The 23,364-nt window shown below is 47.0% G+C and overlaps 1 protein-coding gene across 1 annotated transcript in view; it reads right to left on the reverse strand.

The window, feature by feature from the left end:
- Nucleotides 1–23,364, reverse strand: part of EHD2 (EH domain containing 2) — a 41,853-nt gene that overhangs the window by 12,810 nt on the left and 5,679 nt on the right. Inside the window, exons 2-3 of the mRNA XM_058195439.1 lie at nucleotides 18,927–19,024; nucleotides 1,165–1,577 (exon numbers count right to left, since the gene is read on the reverse strand). Coding sequence (XP_058051422.1) covers nucleotides 1,165–1,577; nucleotides 18,927–19,024 — 511 coding nt within the window. The remainder of the gene's footprint in view (nucleotides 1–1,164; nucleotides 1,578–18,926; nucleotides 19,025–23,364) is intronic.

Consider the following 23,364-nt stretch of genomic DNA (forward strand, 5'->3'; position numbering starts at 1 on the left):
CCTCCCTCCCTCCCTTCCCTTCCCTCCTTCCCTTCCATGGTGCGCAGTGGTTAGAATGCAGCATTGCAGGCTAACTTTGCCAACTGCAGCAGTTCGATCCTGACCAGCTCAAGGTTGAGTCAGCCTGCCGTCCTTTTGAAGCTGGTAAAATGAGGACCCAGATTGTTGGGTCCAAGTTTCTGACTCTGTCAACCGCTGAGAGAGGGGCTGTAAAGTACCTTGAAGTGGCACAGATATCTAAGTGTTCTTTCTATCCTCTTTTTTCCCTCCTTAACTGAATTGCCTGTGTTTTCCTGTCCCTGTGATTGACGGCCTCGTCTTTCGTCCTCTTTATTTCTTTGCATGCTGAAGGGAAGTTTTCTTAATGCCCGGGACATATTTTGCCCTCCGGTTCCATTGGAATGCAAATCTTCCACCCGTGGTCAAGAAGGATTCAGCAGAAGATTGATCACTACAATGGAAGCCTTTAAGGGGCGAAAGGAGTGGTACGGTGGCCTAGAGGTGGAGCTTCTTGCCTCACAATCAGGAGGCTGTGAGTTCGATCCTAGGTAGAGGCAGATATTTCTCTCTCTCTGGGCACAATGAGAATAGATCTCTGCTGAATAACACTCTGCCCTGGTGACAGGAAAGGCATCTGGCCAGTAAACACTCAACTCCACTCTGCCCTGCAAGGGATTATGGGGGCATTAAAAGAAGATGAAAATGAAAGCCTTAATGAGCAAAGGCTGATTTTTTTTTTCTTTTCTTCTTTCGGTAGAACTGAGTACGGGTCTTCCTCGTTTACAACCATCCTTTTAGGTCATTTAAAAAAGGGCCATAAAATCAAGCGCAACTCGTTGAACAACTCCCTTGCTTAGCAATGGAAATTCTGCTCCTAATTGTGGTTTGTAAGTCGAGGACTAGCTGTATGTTCTTAATGATGTTGGTCTGTGTCACTAACCATCTCGCTGAAATAGTATCTAGATGACTCTTCCTTGCCTTTTTCCTCCCTTCTTTCAGTTTCTCCCTTCTTTTTCCCTTCCTTTTTTTAGCTTTTTCCTTCCTGCCTTTTTCCTTCCTCTTTTTAGCTTCTTCCTGCCTTTTTCCTTTTTCCTTTTCCTTCCTTCATTTAATTTCTTCCTGCTCTTTCCCCTTCCTCCTTTCCGCTTCCCGCCAATCACTTACCCTGACCAATCGGGCTCTCTTGACCAGGTCATTGAGCTTCCTCAGGGCAGAATTCCGGGGCAGGTTCTGGATGTCCGTGAACAAGTCCTGCTCCTCCAGCTCAAAGAGCCTTCGGTTGTCAGAGATCATCAGGGGCTCCGACCAGAAGGACCCAATGTAGACACGCAGCACTTCGGGGGTGTTGAATACTTTGCCCAGCGACCACATCAGGGCGCCGTAGACCCTCATCAGCTGCTGTGTCTCCACCATGTCGGCCTTGTTCAGGACCACCCGGATCTTGTCCTCGTTGCCCTTGAGGGCCCGGATGGCCTCGGAGAACTCGTCGGAGATCTCCAGCTTGTGGGCGTCAAAGAGCAGGATGATGAGGTCCACGCGCTCGGCAAACCACTGGAGCACGGCCGGGAAGTCATAACCTGTGGAGGAAAGAAGGATCTCGGGGAATAAGAGGTGGTTTTCTACACCCATTCAAAGCACAACACGTTTTTCATCCTCCTTTTTCGTCTCCTGAAGCCTAGTGCTCTCTACGGGAGAGGCCTACAACTTTGGCAACTTTGAGACTTGCGGACTTCAACTCCCAGAATCCCCTTGAGACTTGTGGACTTCAACTCCCAGAATCCCTTCCAGACTTGTGGACTTCAACTACCAGAATCTCTTTGAGACTTGTGGACTTCAACTCCCAGAATCCCTTTGAGACTTGTGGACTTCAACTCCCAGAATCCCTTCCAGACTTGTGGACTTCAACTCCCAGAATCCCTTTGAGACTTGTGGACTTCAACTCCCAGAATCCCTTTGAGACTTGTGGACTTCAACTCCCAGAATTCCTTCTGTAGAAAGTTAGCACCCACCCCTCTCCTAGAAGAATGAAATATTTTTAGGAATATTTTAAAAAGGCAGGATAAAATATTTTCCCTAAAAGAGAAATTAAAATTTTTTTTTTAAGGGAGACAGAAACTCAGAGGCCCAGCTCCCTGTCCCCAGCAGATATTTTGTATCCATTCAGAAAGACTGGGCTATCTTATCTACAAAACAAAAGACCTTCAGCTCCAGGATAATGGGATTAAGACATGACCCTTCAGAACAAAATAGGATTAACCCACTAAGACACAGAGCTCACTACATTGCACAATCTCCTAAGGACATTGCATTAGTGTCCAACTTCAACCAAACTTAGCTCAGACAACCTATACAGCCACTTATGATCCCTACATAACCCCATGGGAGTCTGACAACAGCCAATAGAATACATGTTGTTGCACAGGAACAGGAAGCTCAAATGCAAAGCTCAAGAGAAGGTATAAAAGCCACCCACTCTCAGCTCCATGTGGTCAGAACCATATGCTTGGTGGTTCTGCTTCATCGTTAAACCATCTTTCCAATGTTTCCGATGTCTTTCTCCTGGCTTGGAGCTGAACCAGATGCCTACTTCTTCCCACACTTCAATTCTGGAAGTTGAAGTCCATAAGTCATAAAGTGGGCAAGGCAGTGGTGAAATCCAATTTTTTTTTACTACCGGTTCTGTGGGCGTGACTTGGTGGGCACGGCAGGGGAAGGATACTGCAAAATCTCCATTCCCATCCCACTCCTGGGGGAAGGATACTGCAAAATCCCCATTCCGACCCCACTCCTGGGGCCAGCCAGAGGTGGCATTTGCCGGTTCTCTGAACTACTCAAACTTTCCGTTACCGGTTCTCCAGAACCTGCTGGATTTCACCCCCGGGTCAAGGTCGGAGGCCTCTGCTGTAGAGCACAAGGCTTTAGGAGCTTAAAAAAAGAAGAGTAAAAACAGGAGACAACCAAAAGAGAGAAAAGGAGTGTGGGGACTTCTTGGAAGTGCAGAAAGGGCTGTGTTGTAGGCTGGAGATAGTGTCATATAATGTCATTATCCCTCCCCACTCTGGGCTCCACACCCACTGGCACCCCTCAGGTGAGCCTGAAGAGTTAACCAGCCAGGAGCAGAAGAGAATCCGATGTTAGCTCGACTTGATGGAGCAATCCACGTTTCTCTACTCTGCGTCTTTTTAAAAAAAAACAGAGTCGACTTTTGTTTAGACAGAGCAAAGAGGGGGGAAAAAAAACCAACACCCAGCAAGACTGTGTTCTGGTACAGTTCCTTCCCCTCGTACCAACCTGGATACCCCCCCTTCCTGTCCCATGAAGCAGATTTTCCATGGACTGGACTCGCCTCCCTCCCTCCGTCGGATCTAAACAAGCTTCGCGCTGGAGCCGAGCCACCAACTCAACTCCGGGCTGTTCCTGCCTCCCTCTTGGCAGCTGAGGGTTCAGAGGGCCTGCTTCGCAGCACCAAAAAAGGAAACCGACTCCATCCATAGGAAAGTTTGAGCCAAGGGCCTCATTGTTCTGACCGATTAGAGAAAAACTCATAAAGATGGGAGATCTAAATAAGTGGGAGGCGGGGGAGGGGGGGAAGGGTTGGCCAGGCGGCCTTATCTCGGTTTACCAAAAGGATTCTCTAGCCTGAAAGGGAAGCCGAGGTTGGCAAAGGTCAACCTAAATTGTGTTTGGCTCCAGCGGAAGAATCTGGATTTCTTCCCCTCGCAAGATTGAGATGAAGAAGGTCTTTGGGATGAAGGAGAGACTTGCAGACGGGGAGGACAATTGACCCGTGGAACGGCTTGCCACCGGATGTGGTGGGTGCTTCATCACTGGAGGCTTTTTAAGAAGAGTATAACCAGTCTAGAGAAAAGAAAGACTAGGGCAGGGGTGAAATGCTCCCGGTTCGGACCGGATCGCCCAATCCGGTAGCGATCTTGGCTGGCGGTTCAGAGAACCGGTAGCAATCGCGGGGCGAGGCTCCGCCCACCCACCGGGCTGTCGTTACTTCCTGGTTTTAACCGGGAAGTAATGTGTTTAGTACCCTCTGTGCATGTGCGCAGCGTGTGCATTTCTGAACTGGTAAGGAAGGTAAGTAGATTTCACCCCGGACTAGGGGTGATATGATAATAGTATTCCAATATTTGGGGTGCTGCCACAAAGAAGAGGAGGGTCAAATTATTCTGCAAAGCACAGTAGGGCAGGACGAGAAACAATGGATGGAAACGAATCAAGGAGAGTAACAACCTGGAATGAAGGAGGAACTTCCTGACAGTGAGGACAATTAACCTGTGGAACAGCTTGCCACCAGAAGTCGTGGGTGCTTCATCACCCTGGAGGCTTTTTAAGAAGAGTATGGCCAGTTTAGAGAAAAGAAGGACTAGAGGTGATAGGATAGTAGCATTCCAGTATTTGTGGGTGCTCCATTACTGGAGGTTTTTAAAAAGAGACTGGGTAGCCACTTGTCTCAAATTGTATAAGGTCTCCTGCTTGAGCAGAGGGGCAGGACTAGATGACCTCCAAGGTCCCTTCCAGCTCTATTCTGATTGATTGATTGAAAGATTGAAGGCACCTTTGGGTGTGTGCTGTTGTGTTCTCCCCTCACTACTCAAAAGATAAATCCAGGTTGACTCATATTTTTGGAACTCTGGAGGGAAGGAAAGGGAACCTAAGGATAAAAATTACAGTTTCGAAGAAGGCTGGAGCTGGACTTTTAGCAAATCCATCCACCCTTCTGGACCAGGGGACTCTGCAGGAAACGGAAAGCCCGGTCACTCAGCCTTTGCCGTCAGCCACGGCGTTTCCTTTTCACTTTTAAAAATGGCAGGTTTTTTGTGTACGCAAATCTCTAGGCAGGCCACAAATACGGAGCAGGGTATTGTTTTAACATTCCTTGCAGATGGCAAGTTTCCAGAGGAACTTTCTGGCTTGTTCGGCAGCAGAATTTGTATTGCAGCCAGCCCACAAGAGCCCACACTGGGGTGGTGGGGGAGGTGCTGACCCACACACCAATGCCAGCCCTCTGGGGGGGCAGGAAGTTTTTGGATTCCAGACAGTTCAAGTGGCACGAAGCAGAAAGATTCGGGCTGGGGGAGATTCAGGAAGGGTATTTGAGAAGCAATCCTATGCTGGAAAATGTTTTTTTTGTTTTACATTTTCATATAATAGGAAGAGGAGGGGCACATAACGATAGTCCTTGACTTATGACCACAATTGAGCCCAATATTTCTCGGGCTGACGGTTGTTAAGTGAATTTTGCCCCGTTTTACGACCTTCCTTGCCACCGTTGCTAAGCGAATCGCAGCAGTTGTTAAGTTAGTAACACGGTTGTTAAGTGAATCTGGTTTCCCCATTGACTTTGCTGGTCAGAAGGTTGCCGAAGGGGATCATGCGACCCCGGGGTCACGGCAACCGTCGTAAATACGAGTCAGCCGCCAAACGGCTGAATTTTGATCACGTGACCAGCTGCAACGGTCACAAGCGTGAAAAACGGTCATAATAAGTCACTTTTTTTCCAGTGCCGTTGTAACTTCAGTCGCTATTGTAAGTTGAGGGCTACCTTTAATGCTTCCAAATGGATGGTATGGAGACTTGACAAGGAAAAATATTTAGTCTTAAAGAAAAGAAAAAAAAACTGAAGTTTTGGACCCCTCCCACAAGATAAAAATATTTAGGGGATGAAAAAGAAAAGCAGACCATGCAGTCGTTTTACGTAACAGTTTAACTTTGTGCAAAAATTTATCAACAAAGATTTGCCAAGCACATTAGGACTGGCTGAAACCAGTTACAAAGCTTATAATAGGACACAGCTGGTTTATAAAAGACAGAGGTGAATTTAAAAAATAAATAAATAAATGGCAAGGCCGACTATTAAGAAATGACTGAGCGCTGCCAGACAGATTTCTCTCGATTTTTGCAACGCTGACATTTGTGCCTCAATGTCTCCGGAGTTGAAATTTGTGCACAATGTCACTAGTCTAGTATGTGTAAGAATGACTGGCTCAAAATCAGCCAGCAGGCATTCATGCCTAAGGAGGAACTAGAACTTACCGTCTCCTAGTGATTGGCCCAATGTTACCCAGTCAGCTTCCATGCCTAAGGAGGAACTAGAACTCACTGTCTCCCAGTGATTGGCCCAAAGTCACCCAGTCAGCTTCCATGCCTAAGGAGGAACTAGAACTCACTGTCTCCCAGTGATTGGCCCAAAGTCACCCAGTCAGCTTCCATGCCTAAGGAGGAACTAGAACTCACCATCTCCCAGTGATTGGCCCAAAGTCACCCAGTCAGCTTCCATGCCTAAGGAAGAACTAGAACTCACCGTCTCCTAGTGATTGGCCCAATGTTACCCAGTCAGCTTCCATGCCTAAGAAGAGACTAGAACTCACTAGTCTCCTAGTGATTGGCTCAAAGTCACCCAGAGCTTCCATGCCTAAGGAGGGAATAGAACTCTCTAGTCTCTTAGTGATTGGCCCAAAGATACCCAATCAGCTTCCATGCCTGAGGAGGAACTAGAACTCACTGTCTCCAGCTTTCTAGCCAGGTGCCTTCACCCCTAAACCAATGCATTGTAAAATTATGGGTCTTGATCAAGCAGCATTATTGGGGTGCTGGTTTTTTTCTGCCAACTGATCGAACTATTCTGAAATTCTAGATTTCCTGTTTCGTTTGGGAAGGAAACACTTGATGCCCAAAAAATAAGCAAATCACGTTCCAGGATGCAGGGCGTATTCAGGTGATAACCAGAGCAAAGTTGGGAGAGACAGAAGATTAAAAGACATGTAAAAAAGGTGAAACAGATCTCACCTTGCTTAGGATAGATGCCAAGTGATGAATTCCTTTGCAATAGGAAACTTAATAGGGAAGAAAAAAAAAAGAGGCTGCCATTTGCCAACAACGAAATATACAACAATTGTTCGGGCACTGCCCTGCAGATCCACAGAAGAGAAGGATGGGTGTGCACCAACCCAACGCAAAAACAAGACTCCAAACTGCTATATTCAAAATAGATATCAGACTAAGAGATATCGGACTGCCTTTGAATGAAGGACGTAATTTTTGACTTTAAAGGAGGAAGTCAGGACATGTGAAAGAGAAGGATTATAATTGTGTTAGACTTTAAAAATTTAATGTATGAATGTTAGTTTTTTGAACTATACCTTGTGTTTGCTCCGGGAAGTTTGGGGGGGAGGGGTTTTTTTGTGGGAGTGGGGAGGGAGGAGGGATGGGGGGAAGAAACTTATTTCTTTTTGTAAAACTTTTCAAATAAAAAAAAAAAAAGCAAGACTCCAATCTGGGCACCTCCTGCATCTCTTGGGCTTTACCTGTTGAATTTGGGCTTGATCATACGGTTGTTAACCCGTTGATGGCATGTCCTCAAATGGCATTTTGAGGAGAGTACGGGGTTATTCTGTGCATGCAAGGATCAAAATATCTTTGACAGACATCAAGGCTTCGGGCTGATGGGCGGGCAAAGGTGGATTTAGCATGCGTCAACTCGTCAAAGGGATCTGTTCGTGACTTAGGAAGCCCATGCCTGGTTCCTTAACCGTACAGGTGAAAGAGCTGATAAATAGGGCGGTTGGTAGGCAGGCCCAGGCTGGCAAAACCTGTGGCAGGCCTTTTTTTGCTTCCTTGGTAGACAATAAAACTCTAATCCATAGTGGGAGACGAACATGTGGGTAGGTGAGGAGAGAGGAATTCATCCTGTCCTACAGACCGCAGAGGGTGCAGCTCAGTGAAATTGTACAGTAAAAATACCAGTGAGTTACTTTCTTTGTATGACGTATTGTATAGAAGGAGGGAGGGAGGGAGACAGAGAGACCCACAAAGAGAGAGAATCTGACCCAAGTCAAATTCAGGGCAAGTTATCTCCATCTTTATTATAAGTAACTCAAGGTGGCAAACATACAAAATACGGTACTCCTTCCTCCTTCTGTTTTTTTTTCACAACAACAACCCTGTAAGGTTGGGTTGGGCTGAGAGTGTGTGTGACTTGCCCAACTGGCTTTTATCCCAAGGCGGGACTAAAATTCCCCGTCTCCTGGTGCTTGGCCCAAACTCAACCAGTTGGCTTTCACGCCCAAGGCGGGACTAGAATTCACTGTCTCCTGGTGATTGGCCCAAACTCAACCAGTTGGCTTTCACGCCCAAGGCGGGACTAGAATTCCCCGTCTCCTAGTAATTGGCCCAAACTCAACCAGTTGGCTTTCACGCCCAAGGCGGGACTAGAATTCCCCGTCTCCTGGTGATTGGCCCAAACTCAACCAGTTGGCTTTCACGCCCAAGGCAGGACTAGAATTCCCCGTCTCCTGGTGATTGGCCCAAACTCAACCAGTTGGCTTTCACGCCCAAGGCGGGACTAGAATTCCTCGTCTCCTGGTGATTGGCCCAAACTCAACCAGTTGGCTTTCACGCCCAAGGCGGGACTAGAATTCCCCGTCTCCTGGTGATTGGCCCAAACTCATGCAGGCAGGTCTCATGCCCAAGGCAGGACTAGAACTCACTGTCTCCTGGGGATTGGTCCACAATTTTACAACTGACTTCCCGCCTAAAGTGGGACAAGAACTCACAGCCCCCTGTGAGTTTCTAACCTGATGTCTTACCACTAGACCAAACCAGATCCCTGAGTCCCTCAATTTGTCAACCTCTGTTGGGATTGCCTGTTGTTTTTAAAAATCATATTATTTTGTGGAAGTTAATGAAAGTGGAGAATCAGATAGCAGAGAGGCAGGCTGGAGCAGGGGTCTCCAGCCTTGGCCACTTTAAGCCTGGAGGACTTCAACTCCCAGAATTCCCCAGTCAGCTTTGCTTTGCTGGCTGGGAAATTCTGGGAGTCGAAATCCTCCAGGCTTAAAGTTGCCACAACTGGAGACCCCTGGGCTGGGAAACAGTTCGGAAAGGGAACGCCCCTTTATTTATTGGTTTGCTTTATTTAGACAAGCCCTGAGCGTGGGGCCATGTTTCACCCACACTCGTTTCCTAGTTACTAACTTTGCCGCGATGCACCCGGCATTTTGCCCTGAGAAAAACCTCTTCCTCCTCTGCTTTTGGCATGCGAGAGACATTCCCTCCGCCCGGAGTTGGCAGGGCACAAGGCCTGCGTTTTCCCAGGGATCTTTGGAGCAGGGGCCTCCAACCTTGGCAACTTTAAGACTCCTGGACTTCAACTCCCAGAATTCCTCAGCCAACCTTGGCAAATTTAAGGCGCGTGGACTTCAACTCCCAGAATTCCTTTCCGCACTTACGACGGTTGCAGGGTCCCCATGATCACGTGATCCAAATTTAGATGCTTGGCAACTGACTCGCATTTATGACGGTTGCGGTGTCACGTGATCGCCTTTTGTGACCGTCTGATAAGCAAAGTCAACGGGGGAAGCCGGATTCCCTTCACAGCCATGTTGCTAACTTCACAGCTGCGGTGATTCACTTAACGATGGTGGCCAGAAAGGTGGTACCGTGGGGGGAAGCTCCCTGAACAAATGTCTCGCTTAGCCACAGAAAGGTGGGGCTCAATTGTTGGTCGTGAAGATGAGGATTCCCTCAATTGCTGGTCGTAAGATGAGGATAAATGAAAATGTGGGGCTCAATTGGTCGTAAAATGAAGATCACCTCAATTATTGGTCGCAAGATGAGGATAAATAAAAATTTGGGGCTCAGTTGGTCGTAAAATGAGGATTACCTTAATTATTGGTCGTAAGATGAGGATAAATAAAAATGTGGGGCTCAATTGTTGGTCTTAAAATGAGGATTACCTCAATTATTGGTTGTAAGATAAGGATTACTTCAACTGTTGGTCGTAAGATGAGAATAAATAAAAATGCAGGGCTCAATTGTTGGTCGTAAGATGAGGATTACCTCAATTATTGGTTGTAAGATAAGGATTACTTCAATTGTTGGTCGTAAGATGAGAATAAATAAAAATGCAGGGCTCAATTGTTGGTCGTAAAATGAGGATTACCCGCATAAATTTAATAAAGAAATAAAAAACGATAATGCACCAGTCAGGAGCTCTCAGCCCCCAAAGCAGCCTGCTTAGAAAAATTATATATATATATATATATATATATATACACAGTTATTTTCTGAGAAGTATGGAGGGCGCCTGCTTGATGGAGGAGGCTGCTCTTGAATTCCAGAGGCGACGGAAGGGAGCTGCCTTTTTCTCTTGCCAAGGAAACAAGGGAAAACTCTCGGTCCATGAGGATGCAAATTCCTGGCAAGCGGTCACGATAAACAAGGCCAAAATTGACCGGCCAGCGGTCCTTCCCTGCTTCTGCAGCCTGAGGTGGGGCACATCCAGATTCTCAGCATACTTTAGCCAGAAATCTGGAGATAAGAGCCTCTATGGGGCTTCCTAGGAGAGGGAAGAGGCAGAGAGAGGAACGCTCCAATCCAACCCAACCCTCCCAAGAGAGAGAACTCGTGGTTCCAAGAGGAGGGGAGAGAAGTAGAGGAATGTGAACATCCGAGGGAGGGTCAAAAATATCCCACTTTGTCCTCACGGGGGGAGGGGGGAACTAGGGTGGAACTGGTTAGCTCCATTGTCCAGAGCGGCTTCTTCCTTGGAATCTCCTTGCAGAAAGGCAAGACAAGAAACAATGGAGGGAAGCTAACCAAGGAGAGAAACAACCTGGAATTAAAGAAATGGGATAGGGCCGTGATGGTGAACCTATGGCACGTGGAGCCATATTGGTGGGCGCGCGAGCTCAAAAGCAGGCCTTCCAGTCCCATCAGAAGTCAGCAAATGGGCAGTCTCCGGCTTCCGGAGCGAGGTGGGAAAGGCTGTTTTCGCCCTCCCCAGGCTCCTAGAAAGGCTCTGGAGCCTGGGGAAAGTGGAAAAACAGGCCTACTGGGCCCACCGTGCCAAAAGCGGGGAGGAATGTGGGGGGCTGCGGAAGGCACATAGAATTATGGGTGTGGCCACGCACACGCGCAACTCCCCCACACTTTTGCCACACGATGGCAAAAAGGTTAGCCATCAATGGGATAGGGTCTCCTGCCTGAGCAGGGGGTTGGACTAGAACAGGGGTCGGCAACCTGCGGCTCTGGAGCCGCATGTGGCTCTTTCATCCCTCTGCTGCGGCTCCCTGTCGCTGGTCGGCTCCACAATTGATAAGGCTTTAAGGCAATGGTTAGGACAGGTAGAGGAAAAAGGAGGCCGTGCTAGGAGGAGACTCTATGGTGGGGGAACCAGACTTCCGGTCAGCTCCAGAATTGAATGGGGGGCTTCCGGTTAGGAGCTTTGTGGCTCTTTGAGTGTTTAAGGTTGCCGACCCCTGGACTAGAAGACCTCCAAGGTCCCTTTCAACTCTTCTAATTCCGCTCGGTTCTATTATTCTATTCTATGGAGAAACTTCCTAACAGTGAGAGCAATGAACCAGCGGAACAGCTTGCCTCTAGAAGTTGTGGGTGCTCCATTTTCTGGAGGCTTTTAAGAAAAGAGCGGGCGATCATTTGTCTGAAATGGGATAGGGTCTCCTGCTTGAGCAGGGGGCTGGAGTAGAAGACCTCCAAGGTCCTTCCAACAATTCTAACTCTAATTCTAATAATTCTAATTCTGCTCGGTTCTATTATTCTATTCTATGGTGAAACTTCCTAAGAGTGAGAACAATGAACCAATGGAACAGCTTGCCTCTAGATCAGGGGTCGGCAACCTTAAACACTCAAAGAGCCATTTGGACTCCTTTTCCAAAAAAAACACCGGGAGCCACAAAACCCTTCCCGTGCCTGACTATTTCCTGAGCGGCCACAAAACTAGCCTATGTAGTTGAATTAAATGTTCTGTTTTCTTCTGAAACTTTTTTTCCCCTTGGATTTATCCATGGCTGGCCTACTGGCGGTCAAAAAGCTCAATAAATCACATGCCAGCGCGTGTCACACATTGGCGGTTGTGACCCATATTTTGAGCAACAGGGAGCCGCAGCGGAGCCACATGCGGCTCCAGGGCCACAGGTTGCTGACTGGTGCTCTAGAAGTTGTAGGTGCTTCATCACTGGAGGCTTTTAAGAAGAGACTGGATCACCACCTATCTGACATGGTATACGTCGGGTGGGTCTCCTGCTTGAGCAGTCAGTTGGACTAGAACAGGGGTCTCCAACCTTGGCAACTTTAAGCCTGGAGGACTTCAACTCCCAGAATTCTGGGAGTTGAAGTCCTCCAGGCTTAAAGTTGCCAAGGTTGGAGACCCCTGGATTAGAAGACCTCCAAGGTCCCTTCCAGCTCTATTCTGATTAATCGAAAGATCTTCCCAAGCCCTGCCAGCTTATAACTTGTTTTTCTTTCTTTTTCTTTCTTTTAGTTTCAGGGCTGCAGTGTGCTCCGCCTCGGTTTGTGCTCAGAGCGGCAAAAAACAACAACAACACCAACAATGAACTGACCGGTGATCCAGAAATTTTATTTCTAAATGGTAGAAATTCTAGTTAGGGCAGAAATGGAAAACAGTAGGGTTTGAGGGTGATGGGACCACACCCCGCTTCTCTTCAAACCGAGCTCGCTGCAGACGAGCCAGGAGAAGTCACTGAGCTGGGAGTGAGCACCCAGCCCCGAAGGCTGTGCTCGTCTCCGGGGAACGTGTGTGTATTTCCATAGCCTCTTCCAACCAACCACGTCTTTTGGCAGCCTTCCACCTTTATCCTTGCGCCTTCAGGAAGCTCCTGGATGGCTGGAGGAGGATGGAAAGAAACACTAATAGATACACCAGCTTGTTCCAATCGGCTGTCTTTTGGATTTATGGAGATTCTCCATCATCCAGGTCATGGTTGTCCCAAAGGTGCTTATTTCAAGAGGCAGCTGGACTTATATGTGTTATATTTTAATTTTTGTTGTTAGTTTTATACCTTGTATTCGGTTCTGGGAAGTTTTTTTAAACTTTTAAAAACATTTTTTCGGCGGAAGAAAAAATGCTTTTAAAAGTTAAAAAAAACTTCTCATGATCGCGTGGCTCAGCTGGGCATGGGGGGGGGGCAGGGATTTTTGCTACCAGTTCTCCAAACCACCTACCGCCATCGCTACCGGATCGGATGATCCGGTCCAAACCGGAAACATTTCACCCCTGGCCTTTTATAGATGTGTTAAGCTATGGTTCCCAGTGGTTACAGCCAACTTTGGGAAGGCGGATGGGATCGCTGCTCAACAATGGAGCAGAGGGGATGGGATGGAAGTGGAACACACACATGTGAAAATTTGACACAAAGGCACTCGTAACCCTCAGGTCTGTCCTTTGAGACTCTAGAAAGAGTGCAGAGAAGAGCAATGAAGAGGATTAGGGGACTGGAGGCTAAAACATATAAAAAACGGTTGCAGGAACTGGGTGTGTCTAGTTTAATGAAGAGAAGGACTAGGGGAGACATGATAGCAGTCTTCCAATATCTCAGGGGCTGCCCCAAAAAAGAGGGGCTCAACCTATTCTCCAAAGCATCTTAGGGCAGGACAAGAAGCAATGGATGGAAACTAATCAAGGAGAGAAGCAAACTGGAATTAAGAAGAAATTTCCTGACAGTTAGAACAATTAATCCGTGGAATAACTTGCCTCTAGAAGTTGTGAATGCTCCAACACTGGAAGTTTTTAAGAAGAGATTGGACAATCATTTGTCCGAAATGGTACAGGGTTTCCTGCCTAAGCAGGGGGTTGGACTAGAAGACCTCCAAGGTCCCTTCCAACTCTTTGATTCTAACTTCTAACTTTGCCAGCCATTCCTGGTATCCTCCCCAGCCTGTACGCAGTTTTCCCCATCTATTGATAAACCTCCTTCTGTCACCTGTATTTTTATTTATTTCCTGCCTTTATTTTTTTTATAAATAATTCCAAGGCGGTGAACACACAAAGTACTCCTTCCTCCTCCTATTTCCTCACAACAACCACACTGTCAGGTCGTTGGACAGAGAGAGAGAGTCATTGGCTCAAAATTGCTCAGCAAGCTTTCATGCCTAAGGCGGGATTAGAACTCACCGTCTCCTGGTGATTGGCCCAAAGCCACTCAACCACTTTCATGCCTAAAGTGGAACTAGAACTCCCTGGCTCCTGGTGATTGGCCAAAACCTATCGAGCTGGCTTTCATGCCTATGGTGAAACTAGAACTCCCAGTCTCCTGGTGATTGGCCCAAAGTCACCCAGCGAGCTTTCATGTCTAAGGCAGGACTAGAACTCACCATCTCCTGGTGATTGGCCCAAAGTCCTTGAGTGGCCCAGACTGCTAAGACAGTCTGTTATTAACAGCAGCTGCTTGCAATTACTGCAAGTTCAAGTCCCACCAGGCCCAAGGTTGACTCAGCCTTCCATCCTTTATAAGGTAGGTAAAATGAGGACCCAGATTGTGGGGGGGGCAATAAGTTGACTTTGTATATAATGTACAAATGGATTAAGACTATTGCTTAACACATTGTAAGCCGCCCTGAGTCTTTGGAGAAGGGCGGGATATGAATGCAAATAAAACAAAAACAAAAAAAGTCACCCAGATCGCTTTCCTTCCTAAGGTGTGCCCAGAACTCACTGTCTCCTAACTTCTAGCCTGGTACCTTCCCCACTAAACCTCTGTCTTAAGTGCTCTTGTAAATCTATATCCACTATTCATGTCTGACTTTTCTCAGAAGACCGTTGAGTAGTTCACAAACCAAGGAGACATTCAGTACTTTTAAACATTCTGCTTGCCGTCCTTGACGTACAACCGGTGTAAAACAAGTTTAACATCCCAACACAAGTCACACAACACTGTATTATATTTCTCTTAAAAGGGTCGTTTTAGTCCTCCACAAAAGCTTCAGTTAAAAAACAAAGAAACGGACAATTGAAAGAGCAGCTGATGCAAAGATTAGGTGGAATGTTTACTCAGCTCTGGTTTATGGGCAGTGACAGTTTCCTTTCCACGCACAAGCACAACATAAACGAAAAGCGAGGGAGCAAAAGAGAGAACCAGCACCGCGTGGTTCAAGAGATTTCGTTAATGCAATAAACGTGCAAATCATGACGTGCTTAAACAAGTAAACATTTCATTTTTAGCTTAGTCTCGCTTGCTTCCATGAATCTCTTTTTTTTTTCCTTTCCCCGACGGGATGATTCCACCCATAACTCTTGGCAGGCAAAAAAACTGAAATGGCCACGGCCAAAACATAGGTGTACTTGTTCACTCTACTTCAAAGCAATTCCCCTTAAAAAAGAGGGAAGAGAAAGAGGGAGGGTCTTCTATACCTATGGAGAATGCAGGGCTTCTGGAAGTTGTTGGGCTTTCTCTTGCAAACCAGAGTACAAAATCCAGAAATTCCATATGACGTTGAAGAGTCCTAAGCTGCATTAACACAGGGATATGATCAACGTCAAGGGAGGTACTGATACCACTCTATAAAGTCTTAGTAAGGCCACGCCTAGAGTGCTGCATCCAGTTTTGGTCACCACACTATAAAAAAGATGCTGAGACTCTAGAAAGAGTGCAGAGAAGAGCAACCAGGATGATTAGGGGACTGGAGGCTAAAACATACAAAGAATGGTTGCAGGAACTGGGCCTGGCTAGTCTAGGGAAGAGAAGGACCAAGGGAGACAGGATAGCAGCCTTCCAGTATTTGAGGGGCTGCCACAGAGAGGAGGAAGGGGGTCAACCTATTTTCCAAAGCACCCAAAGGCCAGACAAGGAATAATGGATGGAAAGAGATTCAACCTGGAAATAAGGAGAATTTTTCTGACAGTGAGAACAATCAATCGATGGAACAGAAGTTGCCTTTGGAAGTTGTGGGAACTTCATCCCTGGAGGCTTTCAAGAAGAGACTGGACTGCCATCTGTCCGAAATGGTGTTGGGTCTCCTGCTTGGGTGGGGGGTTGGACTAGATGACCTACAAGGTCCCTTGAAACTCTGTTAATCTATAATCTGTAAAAGGAAACCCCCAGTAGGCGCTCAGTGAATATGCCACAGTTATCCCACAATAAATTCTCATCTGGAAGCAGTCTAGATTACAAGTATTTCTCATCTTACAACCTTCCATCTAGTCAAAGAATCACAGAAGCCGAGGGCTGGAAGGGACCTCAGAGCTCTTCTAGTCCAGCCTCTTGCCCAAGGCAGCAGCCTTACACCATCCCAGTCACACGGTTTGGTTAGCAACCCAAATTCTGCCCTCCGTTATTGTAAACCGTGTTTACATCCACCTATCTGTCTACCCTCATCTGTGTTTGGTGGCCATTCGAAGTTACAAAGTGACTGATGACCGTTTTTCACACTTAATGACCCTTCGCAGCATCCGCACGGTCCCGGGATCAAAATTCATATTTATGACGAGTGTTGCAGTGTCCCGGGGTGGTGACCTTAGCCTTTTTCCCCAGTACTGTTGTAACTGAGCCTCTGTGGCTCAGACTGCTAATGCAGTCTGTTATTAACAGCAGCTGCCTGCAATTACTGCAGGTTCTAGTCCCACCAGGCCCAAGGTTGACTCAGCCTTCCATCCTTTATAAGGTAGGTAAAATAAGGACCCAGATTGTTGGGGGGGCAATAAGTTGACTTTGTATATAAATATACAAATAGAATGAAGACTATTGCTAACATAGTGTAAGCCGCCCTGAGTCTTCAGAGAAGGGCGGGATATAAATGCAAATTAAAAAATAAATAAAAAAAACTTGCAACGGTCACTAAATGAACGGTTGGAACGCAAAGAGCTGCCTGTATTTATGGGCGCTACTGGATTCCCTTTCTCATCTCAAGCCGGCCCCGATTGCAAACTATGAAGCTGGTGTGGTCCTTGCCCGGTGGCATTCTTCAGATATTGTTATGGGGAGATCTTGGCACTAAAGAGGATTTCTTGAGTTCCTGGTCCTGCTAGCAAATATTGATCCAGTCTCAAAAGTTGGTTTCGTAAGAAACAAAGAGGGTACAAGCAAATTCATTTCAAAAACAGAAGAAACAGAAGAAACAAAAGGTTTGCTGGCTGAGGGACTCTGGGAGTTGAAGTCCACAAGTCCACAAGTCTTAAAGGGACCAAGGTTGGAGACCCTTGGGATAAAGCTCAACTGACTAAAATTGGAAGGTGTTTTTTTTTCCCTCCAGAATCTCCACATCTGCCACTGCAACATGCGGAAATAGAGCAGATGTGCTGTTTTCCAGCACTTCCTTGCCATTTCTAGAAACTTCTACCAAAGCTAAACAGATAAATACTTTCCAGGTTATCTGTGGCTCCTGGAAGCTTTCCGAAACTGGAAAGTGCAGGCTTGTTTACCTCTGCTTCCATGTGTAAAAAAAAAAAAAAAAAAAAAAATCACACCGGGTAAGGAAATATTTAGTAAAGGCAGGAATTAAACTGCTGCAAAGGCCGTCTTGAGTGGGAACGGAATGTGCAAGGAAGAGAAAGGGCATCCAGAGAGAGACGTGGCTCTGAGGTGGCTCTATTCACATTCCGAGAGATGTCGAGAACACTCTAGATATGTGGGAATCAGTGGAGAAGGAGAGGAGGCCAAGCGTATTTGCAAGCTGGATGGGTTATCAAGTTTCTGAGGCCCAAGAGTTTTGTTTAAGAACCAAGGACCATCCAGATACAGCATTACTACAGCTCAGAACATCCCTCACCATTAGCCCGACTGCTGTGAGTTGAGGTTCTGGAAAGGTTACTGGTTCATTACTTGGAAGCTAAAGAGGAGGAGGAGGAGGAGGAGAGGGAGGAGGAAAAAGAAGGAGGAGGTGGAGAAAGAAGGAGAAAGGAGAAAGGGAAGAAGGAGAAGGAGAAGAGAGGGGGAGGGGAGGAGGAGAAAGAAGAAAGAGAAAGGGAAGAAGGAGAAGAGGGAGAAGAGGGAAGAGGAGGAGGAGGAGGAGGAGAAAGAAAGAGAAAGGAGAAAGGGAAGAAGGAGAAGGAAAAGAGAAGAGGAGGAGGAGGAGAAAGAAGGAGAAATGGAGGAAGATGGAGAATGAGAAGAGGGAAGAGGAGGAGGGAGAAGAGGAGGACGAGGGAGAAGAGCTGGAGGAGGAGGAGAAAGAAGGAGAAAGGAGAAAGGGAAGAAGGAGAAGGAAAAAGAGAAGAGGGAGGAGGAGGAGAAAGGAGGAGAAAGGGAAGAAGGAGAATGAGAAAAGGGAAGAGGAGGAGGGAGAAGGGGAGGGGGAGGAAAGAGGAGGAGGAGGGAGAAGAGGAGCTGGAGAAGGAGGAGAAAGAAGGAGAAGAGAAGAAAGAGAAGGAAAAAAGAGAGAGGGAGGAGGAGGAGAAAGAAGAAGGAGAAAGGGAAGACGGAGAAGATGGAGGATGAGAATGAAAAGAGGGAAGAGGAGGAGGAGGAGGGAGAAGAGGAGCTGGAGAAGGAGGAGAAAGAAGGAGAAAGGGAAGAAAGAGAAGGAAAAGAGAGGAGGAGGAGGAGAAAGAAGAAGGAGAAGGAAGACGGAGAAGATGGAGGATGATAATGAAAAGAGGGAAGAGGAGGAGGAGAAGAGGAGCTGGAGAAGGAGGAGAAAGAAGGAGAAAGGGAAGAAAGAGAAGGAAAAAAGAGAGAGGGAGGAGGAGGAGAAAGAAGAAGGAGAAAGGGAAGACGGAGAAGATGGAGAATGAGAATGAAAAGAGGGAGGAGGAGGAGGAGGAGGGAGAAGAGGAGCTGGAGGAGGAGGAGAAAGAAGGAGAAAGGAGAAAGGGAAGAAGGAGAAGACGGAGAAGGAGAAGAGGGAAGAGGAGGAGGAGGAGGAGGAGGAGATGGAGGACTGATATGCAGAAAATGAATACAATCAGATGTAATCCTGCTTCTGGCTCACAGTGGATGGACTCTGGCTTGCATAGCCTGGCAAATCTTCCTCTAAGAAATCACGTATGACTTAGCAAGTCAAGAGCTGGGAATTACAGGAGCCGCAATTCTAGATCACCTCGAGAGCCACAGACGTCCCAGCCCTGACCTGGAGGGCCCGGGGTTTGCCTTTGAACCACAGCGCTCCAAGGGTGAGGAAAAGGCGCTTTCTCCTGGGCAGCTTCCCACCGCCTTCTACCTTACCTCGGCTGACCCGCTGCTTAGCCCCTGATAGGATGCCCGGCGTGTCGATGAGGCTGATGCTCTCAAGAACCTGGTTGGGCAAGTGAGCACACATAAACCTGGAGAGAAAGAAAAGAATGGAATTAAAGTCTATTTGTTCAGTTTTATTCAAAGCCTCTTGAGCCGCCTAGACTCTCGAGCAGGGGTCTCCAACCTCGGTCCCTTGAAGACTTGTGGACTTCAACTCCCAGAGTCCCTCAGCCAGCAAAGCTGGCTGAGGGACTCTGGGAGTTGAAGTCCACAAGTCTTCAAGGGACCGAGGTTGGAGACCCCTGCTCTAGAGCAGGGGCGTCAAACTCAAGGCCCGGGGGCTGCATCCGGCCCGCAGGGTGCTTAGATCTGGCCGCCCTGGAAATAGCAAAGGACCAGCCTGCGGTGCCTCTGCCAGCAAAAACGGAGCTCGTGGGCGCCATGTGCATCTCCCCGCCCAGCAAACTCCGTTTTCTCTGGCAGAGGGTTGCAGGAGGCCATCCCAGCCGAAAACGGAGCTCGGGAGCCCGTTTTTGCTGGCAGAGTGCTCGGGCCACCCCAGGCGCCCCCCCCAACACAAGTGATGTCATACTGGCCACACCCACCCTGGCCACGCCCTCCCACTCAGCCCTCCAACACACACACCCCACCCCCGGTCAAACACAACCCTGATGCAGCCCTCAATGAAATCAAGTTTGACAACTTTGCTCTAGAGTCACCTTTGACGAGAAGGGTGGCATACAATTTTGATAGATAGATAAATAGATAAATAAATAGATAAATGCGGTAGATAGATAGATGATAGATAGATAGATAGATAGATAGATAGATAGATAGATAGATAGATAGCTATAGATAAATAGATAAATGCTGTAGATAGATAGATAGATAGATAGATAGATAGATTTATTAATTAATTTATTTATTTATTAATTAAACTTTTATACCGCCCTTCTCCCGAAGGACTCAGGGCGGTGTACAGCCAAGATAAAAAGCAATAAGTATACAAAGTTAAAAATCAATATAAAATACCTATTCAATAGTGGCCGAATTAAAACCGTCAAATTGACCAACCTAAAATACCCCATATAAAATTACAGAAAATTTAAAAATTTAAAATTTAAAATTTAAAAATTTAAAAAATCTAAAAAATCAGTCCAGTCCCGCTTGGATGAATAAATAAGTTTTTAATTCCCGACAAAAGGTCCGAAGGTCAGATATTTGGCGCAAACCGGGGGGGAAGCTCGTTCCAGAGGGTAGGTGCTCCAACAGAGAAGGACCTTCCCCTGGGGGCCGCCAGCCGGCATTGCTTGGCGGACCGCACCCTGAGAAGACCCTCTCTGTGAGAGCGTACGGGTCGATGGGAGGCATAAGGTAACAGCAGGCAGTCCCGTAAGTACCCGGGCCCTAAGCCATGGAGCCCTTTAAAGGTGGTAACCAGAACCTTGAAGCGCACCCGAAAGACCACAGGTAGCCAGTGCAGACTGCGCAGGAGCGGAGTTACACGGGAGCAACGTGGTGCTCCCTCAATCACCTGCGCAGCTGCATTCTGGACTAGCTGGAGTCCCCGGGTGCACCTCAAGGGTAGCCCCATGTAGATAGCTATAGATAAATAGATAAATGCTGTAGATAGATAGATAGATGATAGATAGATGATAGATAGATAGATAGATAGATGATAGATAGATAGATGATAGATGCTGTAGATAGATAGATAGATAGATAGATAGATAGATAGATAGATAGATAGATAGATAGATAGATAGATACCCTGTTTCCCTGAAAATAAGACATCCCCTGATAATAAGCCCAATTGGGCTTTTGAGCGCATGAACTAAAATAAGCCCTCTCCGAAAATATTTAAACACAGAGCTGGAAATCAGGTAAGACAGCAAGAGGAGCTCCACCTTGCTCCATGCGCCCCAAAATAATAAGACCTCCCCTAAAATAAGTCCAAGCACTTATTTCGAGATTCAAAAAAAAATATAAGACAGGGTCTTATTTTTGGGGACACATGGTAGATAGATAAGCAAATAAACTTCATTCCAAGATAAGATCGCCCCCCCCAACTTTCTTTTGCAAAGTCCCGAAGACATGGTTCTGCCAACGGGCCTGGGGTCCCCAGAATAAGACGGACCCCCATCAAATGGTTGGTTTGAATGTCGTCGCCAGGGTGGTGGGGGAGGGGCGTATTATTATTTTTTGTAGTGGGTTTTTTATCATCGTAAGCAGCTCGGAGTCACTGTGAGTGATTTTCGGTGGCCACATCAATGTTCTTAACAGATAAATAAATCTGTTTTTAAGGATTCTATTTTTAAATGGACGGGGGAATGTTTTAGTCATCCGTGTATCGCTCTAAAATTGTCAATAGTCCCCTGGGATTCGGGCAGGGTATGCATGCAATAAATACACCAGCAAACATTATTATAATGACAATCACATATGGAGTTATTTTCCAAGCTGGAATGAAAGGGGAGGAGGAGGAGGCACAATAAAGTTAGATCAAATCAGGCAAGAACGGTTGTAAAATGGAGCCAAACCCACTAAAGCAATGTCTCACTTAGCAGCACAAAATTTTGGGCTCAGTTGTGGTTGTAAATTGAGGACTATCTGTATTTGAGGGGTTGCCACAAAGAAAGGGATGGGGGTGTCAACCTGTTCTCCAAAGCATCTGAAAGGAGGACAAGAAGCAACGGATGGAAACTAACCAAGGAGAGAGAAGCAACCAGAAGTTTTGAATGCTCCAACCGTGGAGGTTTTTAAGAAGAGACTGAACAAGCACCTAGGAGTGATGCAGTGGCCAAGAGGTGGAGCTTCTTGCCTCACAATAGGGAGGCTGTGAGTTCGATCCTAGGTAGAGGCAGATATTTCTCTCTCTGGGCACACTGCAAATATATCTTAATTGTTATTTTAATTTTGTATATTATTGTTTTAATCTGGCTGTACACCGCCCTGAGTCCTTCGGGAGAAGGGCGGTATAAAAATCTAAATAATAAATAAATAATAAATAAATAAATATCTGCTGAACAAAACTCCGCATTGGCGACAGGAAGGGCATCCGGCCAGTAAACACTCTGCTAGCTCCATTCAGTTGCCCAGACTCCACCCCGCAAGGGTTTATGTTGTTGTTAAAAGAAGATGATGATGATGATTGAACAAGCACTTGTTTGAAACGGTGTAGGGCAGGGGTGTCCAAACTTGGCCCCTTGAAGAGTGGTGGACTTCAACTCCCAGAATTCCCCAGCCAGCATGAGCTATAAATATGAGCAAGTTGCTGGCTGGGGAATTCTGGGAGTTGAAGTCCACCACTCTTCAAGGGGCCAAGTTTGGACATCCCTGGTGTAGGGTTTCCTCCCTGAGCAGGGGGTTGGACTAGAAGACCGCCAAGGTCCCTTCCAGTTCCGTTAGTCTGTTATTTCTCCTTTGTAGCATCTGCCAGTTTTCGCTTTCCTAGTCTTTGACGGCGTTACCCCGGCAGCTGAGATGGATCTCGGTTCTGCATTTTGGAAAGGAGCCACCCTGCTCCTCCTCCTCCTCTGTTACCCCACAAGCAGCTGTTCTTTCTTTATTAGCAGCGCTGAACCTTCCCAGGAATTTTGGCACTGACAGCCAGTCTCAGCGGTGGGGCCTGCAGTTCCTTGAGCCCAGCAGTAGCGGACTAACAATTCCGATTCTTTTTTCCGTATTGTTTCAGGAGCAGCGAGAAGATATCATAGACAAAATTCCCAAGACACTGCCAAATATATATGTGTGTGTGTGTGGGGGTGGTCTTGGCATTTTCGGGTCTTTTCCCGTGTAAGGTTGAGAGTATCTTGGCGACATTTCGACGAGGTCTCACTCATCATCTTCAGGCTGGTGTCTTCGGCTTCGTGCTTCTTGAGCAAAGAGTGGTCGGAGCTGCCCTCTCTCTCTCTTTCTCTCTCTCTCTCTCTCTATATATATATATATATATTGGGGGGGGGGAGGATGTGGTGGTTCAGTGGCTAAGACACTGAGCTTGTCGATCGAAAGATCGGCAGTTCAGCAGTTCGAATCCCTAGTGCTGCCGTGTAACGGGGTGAGCTCCCGTGATTTGTCCCAGCTTCTGCCAACCTAGCAGTTCGAAAGCTGGTAAAAAATGCAAGTAGAAAAAAAGGGGCCACCTTTGGCGGGAAGGGAACAGCGTTCCGTGCGCCTTTGGCGTTGAGTCATGCCGGCTACATGACCACGGAGACGTCTTCGGAAAAGCGCTGGTTCTTTGGCTTTGAAACTGAGATGAACACCGCCCCCTAGAGTCGGGAACGACTAGCACGTATGTGCGAGGGGAACCTTTACTTTTATATTGAATATATATAGAATTCTATGAAGACCTGGTGGGCCCTTTTTCCTCTATCAGAGGGAGAAGTTCATTAGGAAAGCATCTCGCACATCACTGTAATGGATTTGCGTG

Source organism: Ahaetulla prasina, chromosome 10, assembly GCF_028640845.1.
Source record: "Ahaetulla prasina isolate Xishuangbanna chromosome 10, ASM2864084v1, whole genome shotgun sequence".
NCBI lineage: Eukaryota > Metazoa > Chordata > Lepidosauria > Squamata > Colubridae > Ahaetulla > Ahaetulla prasina.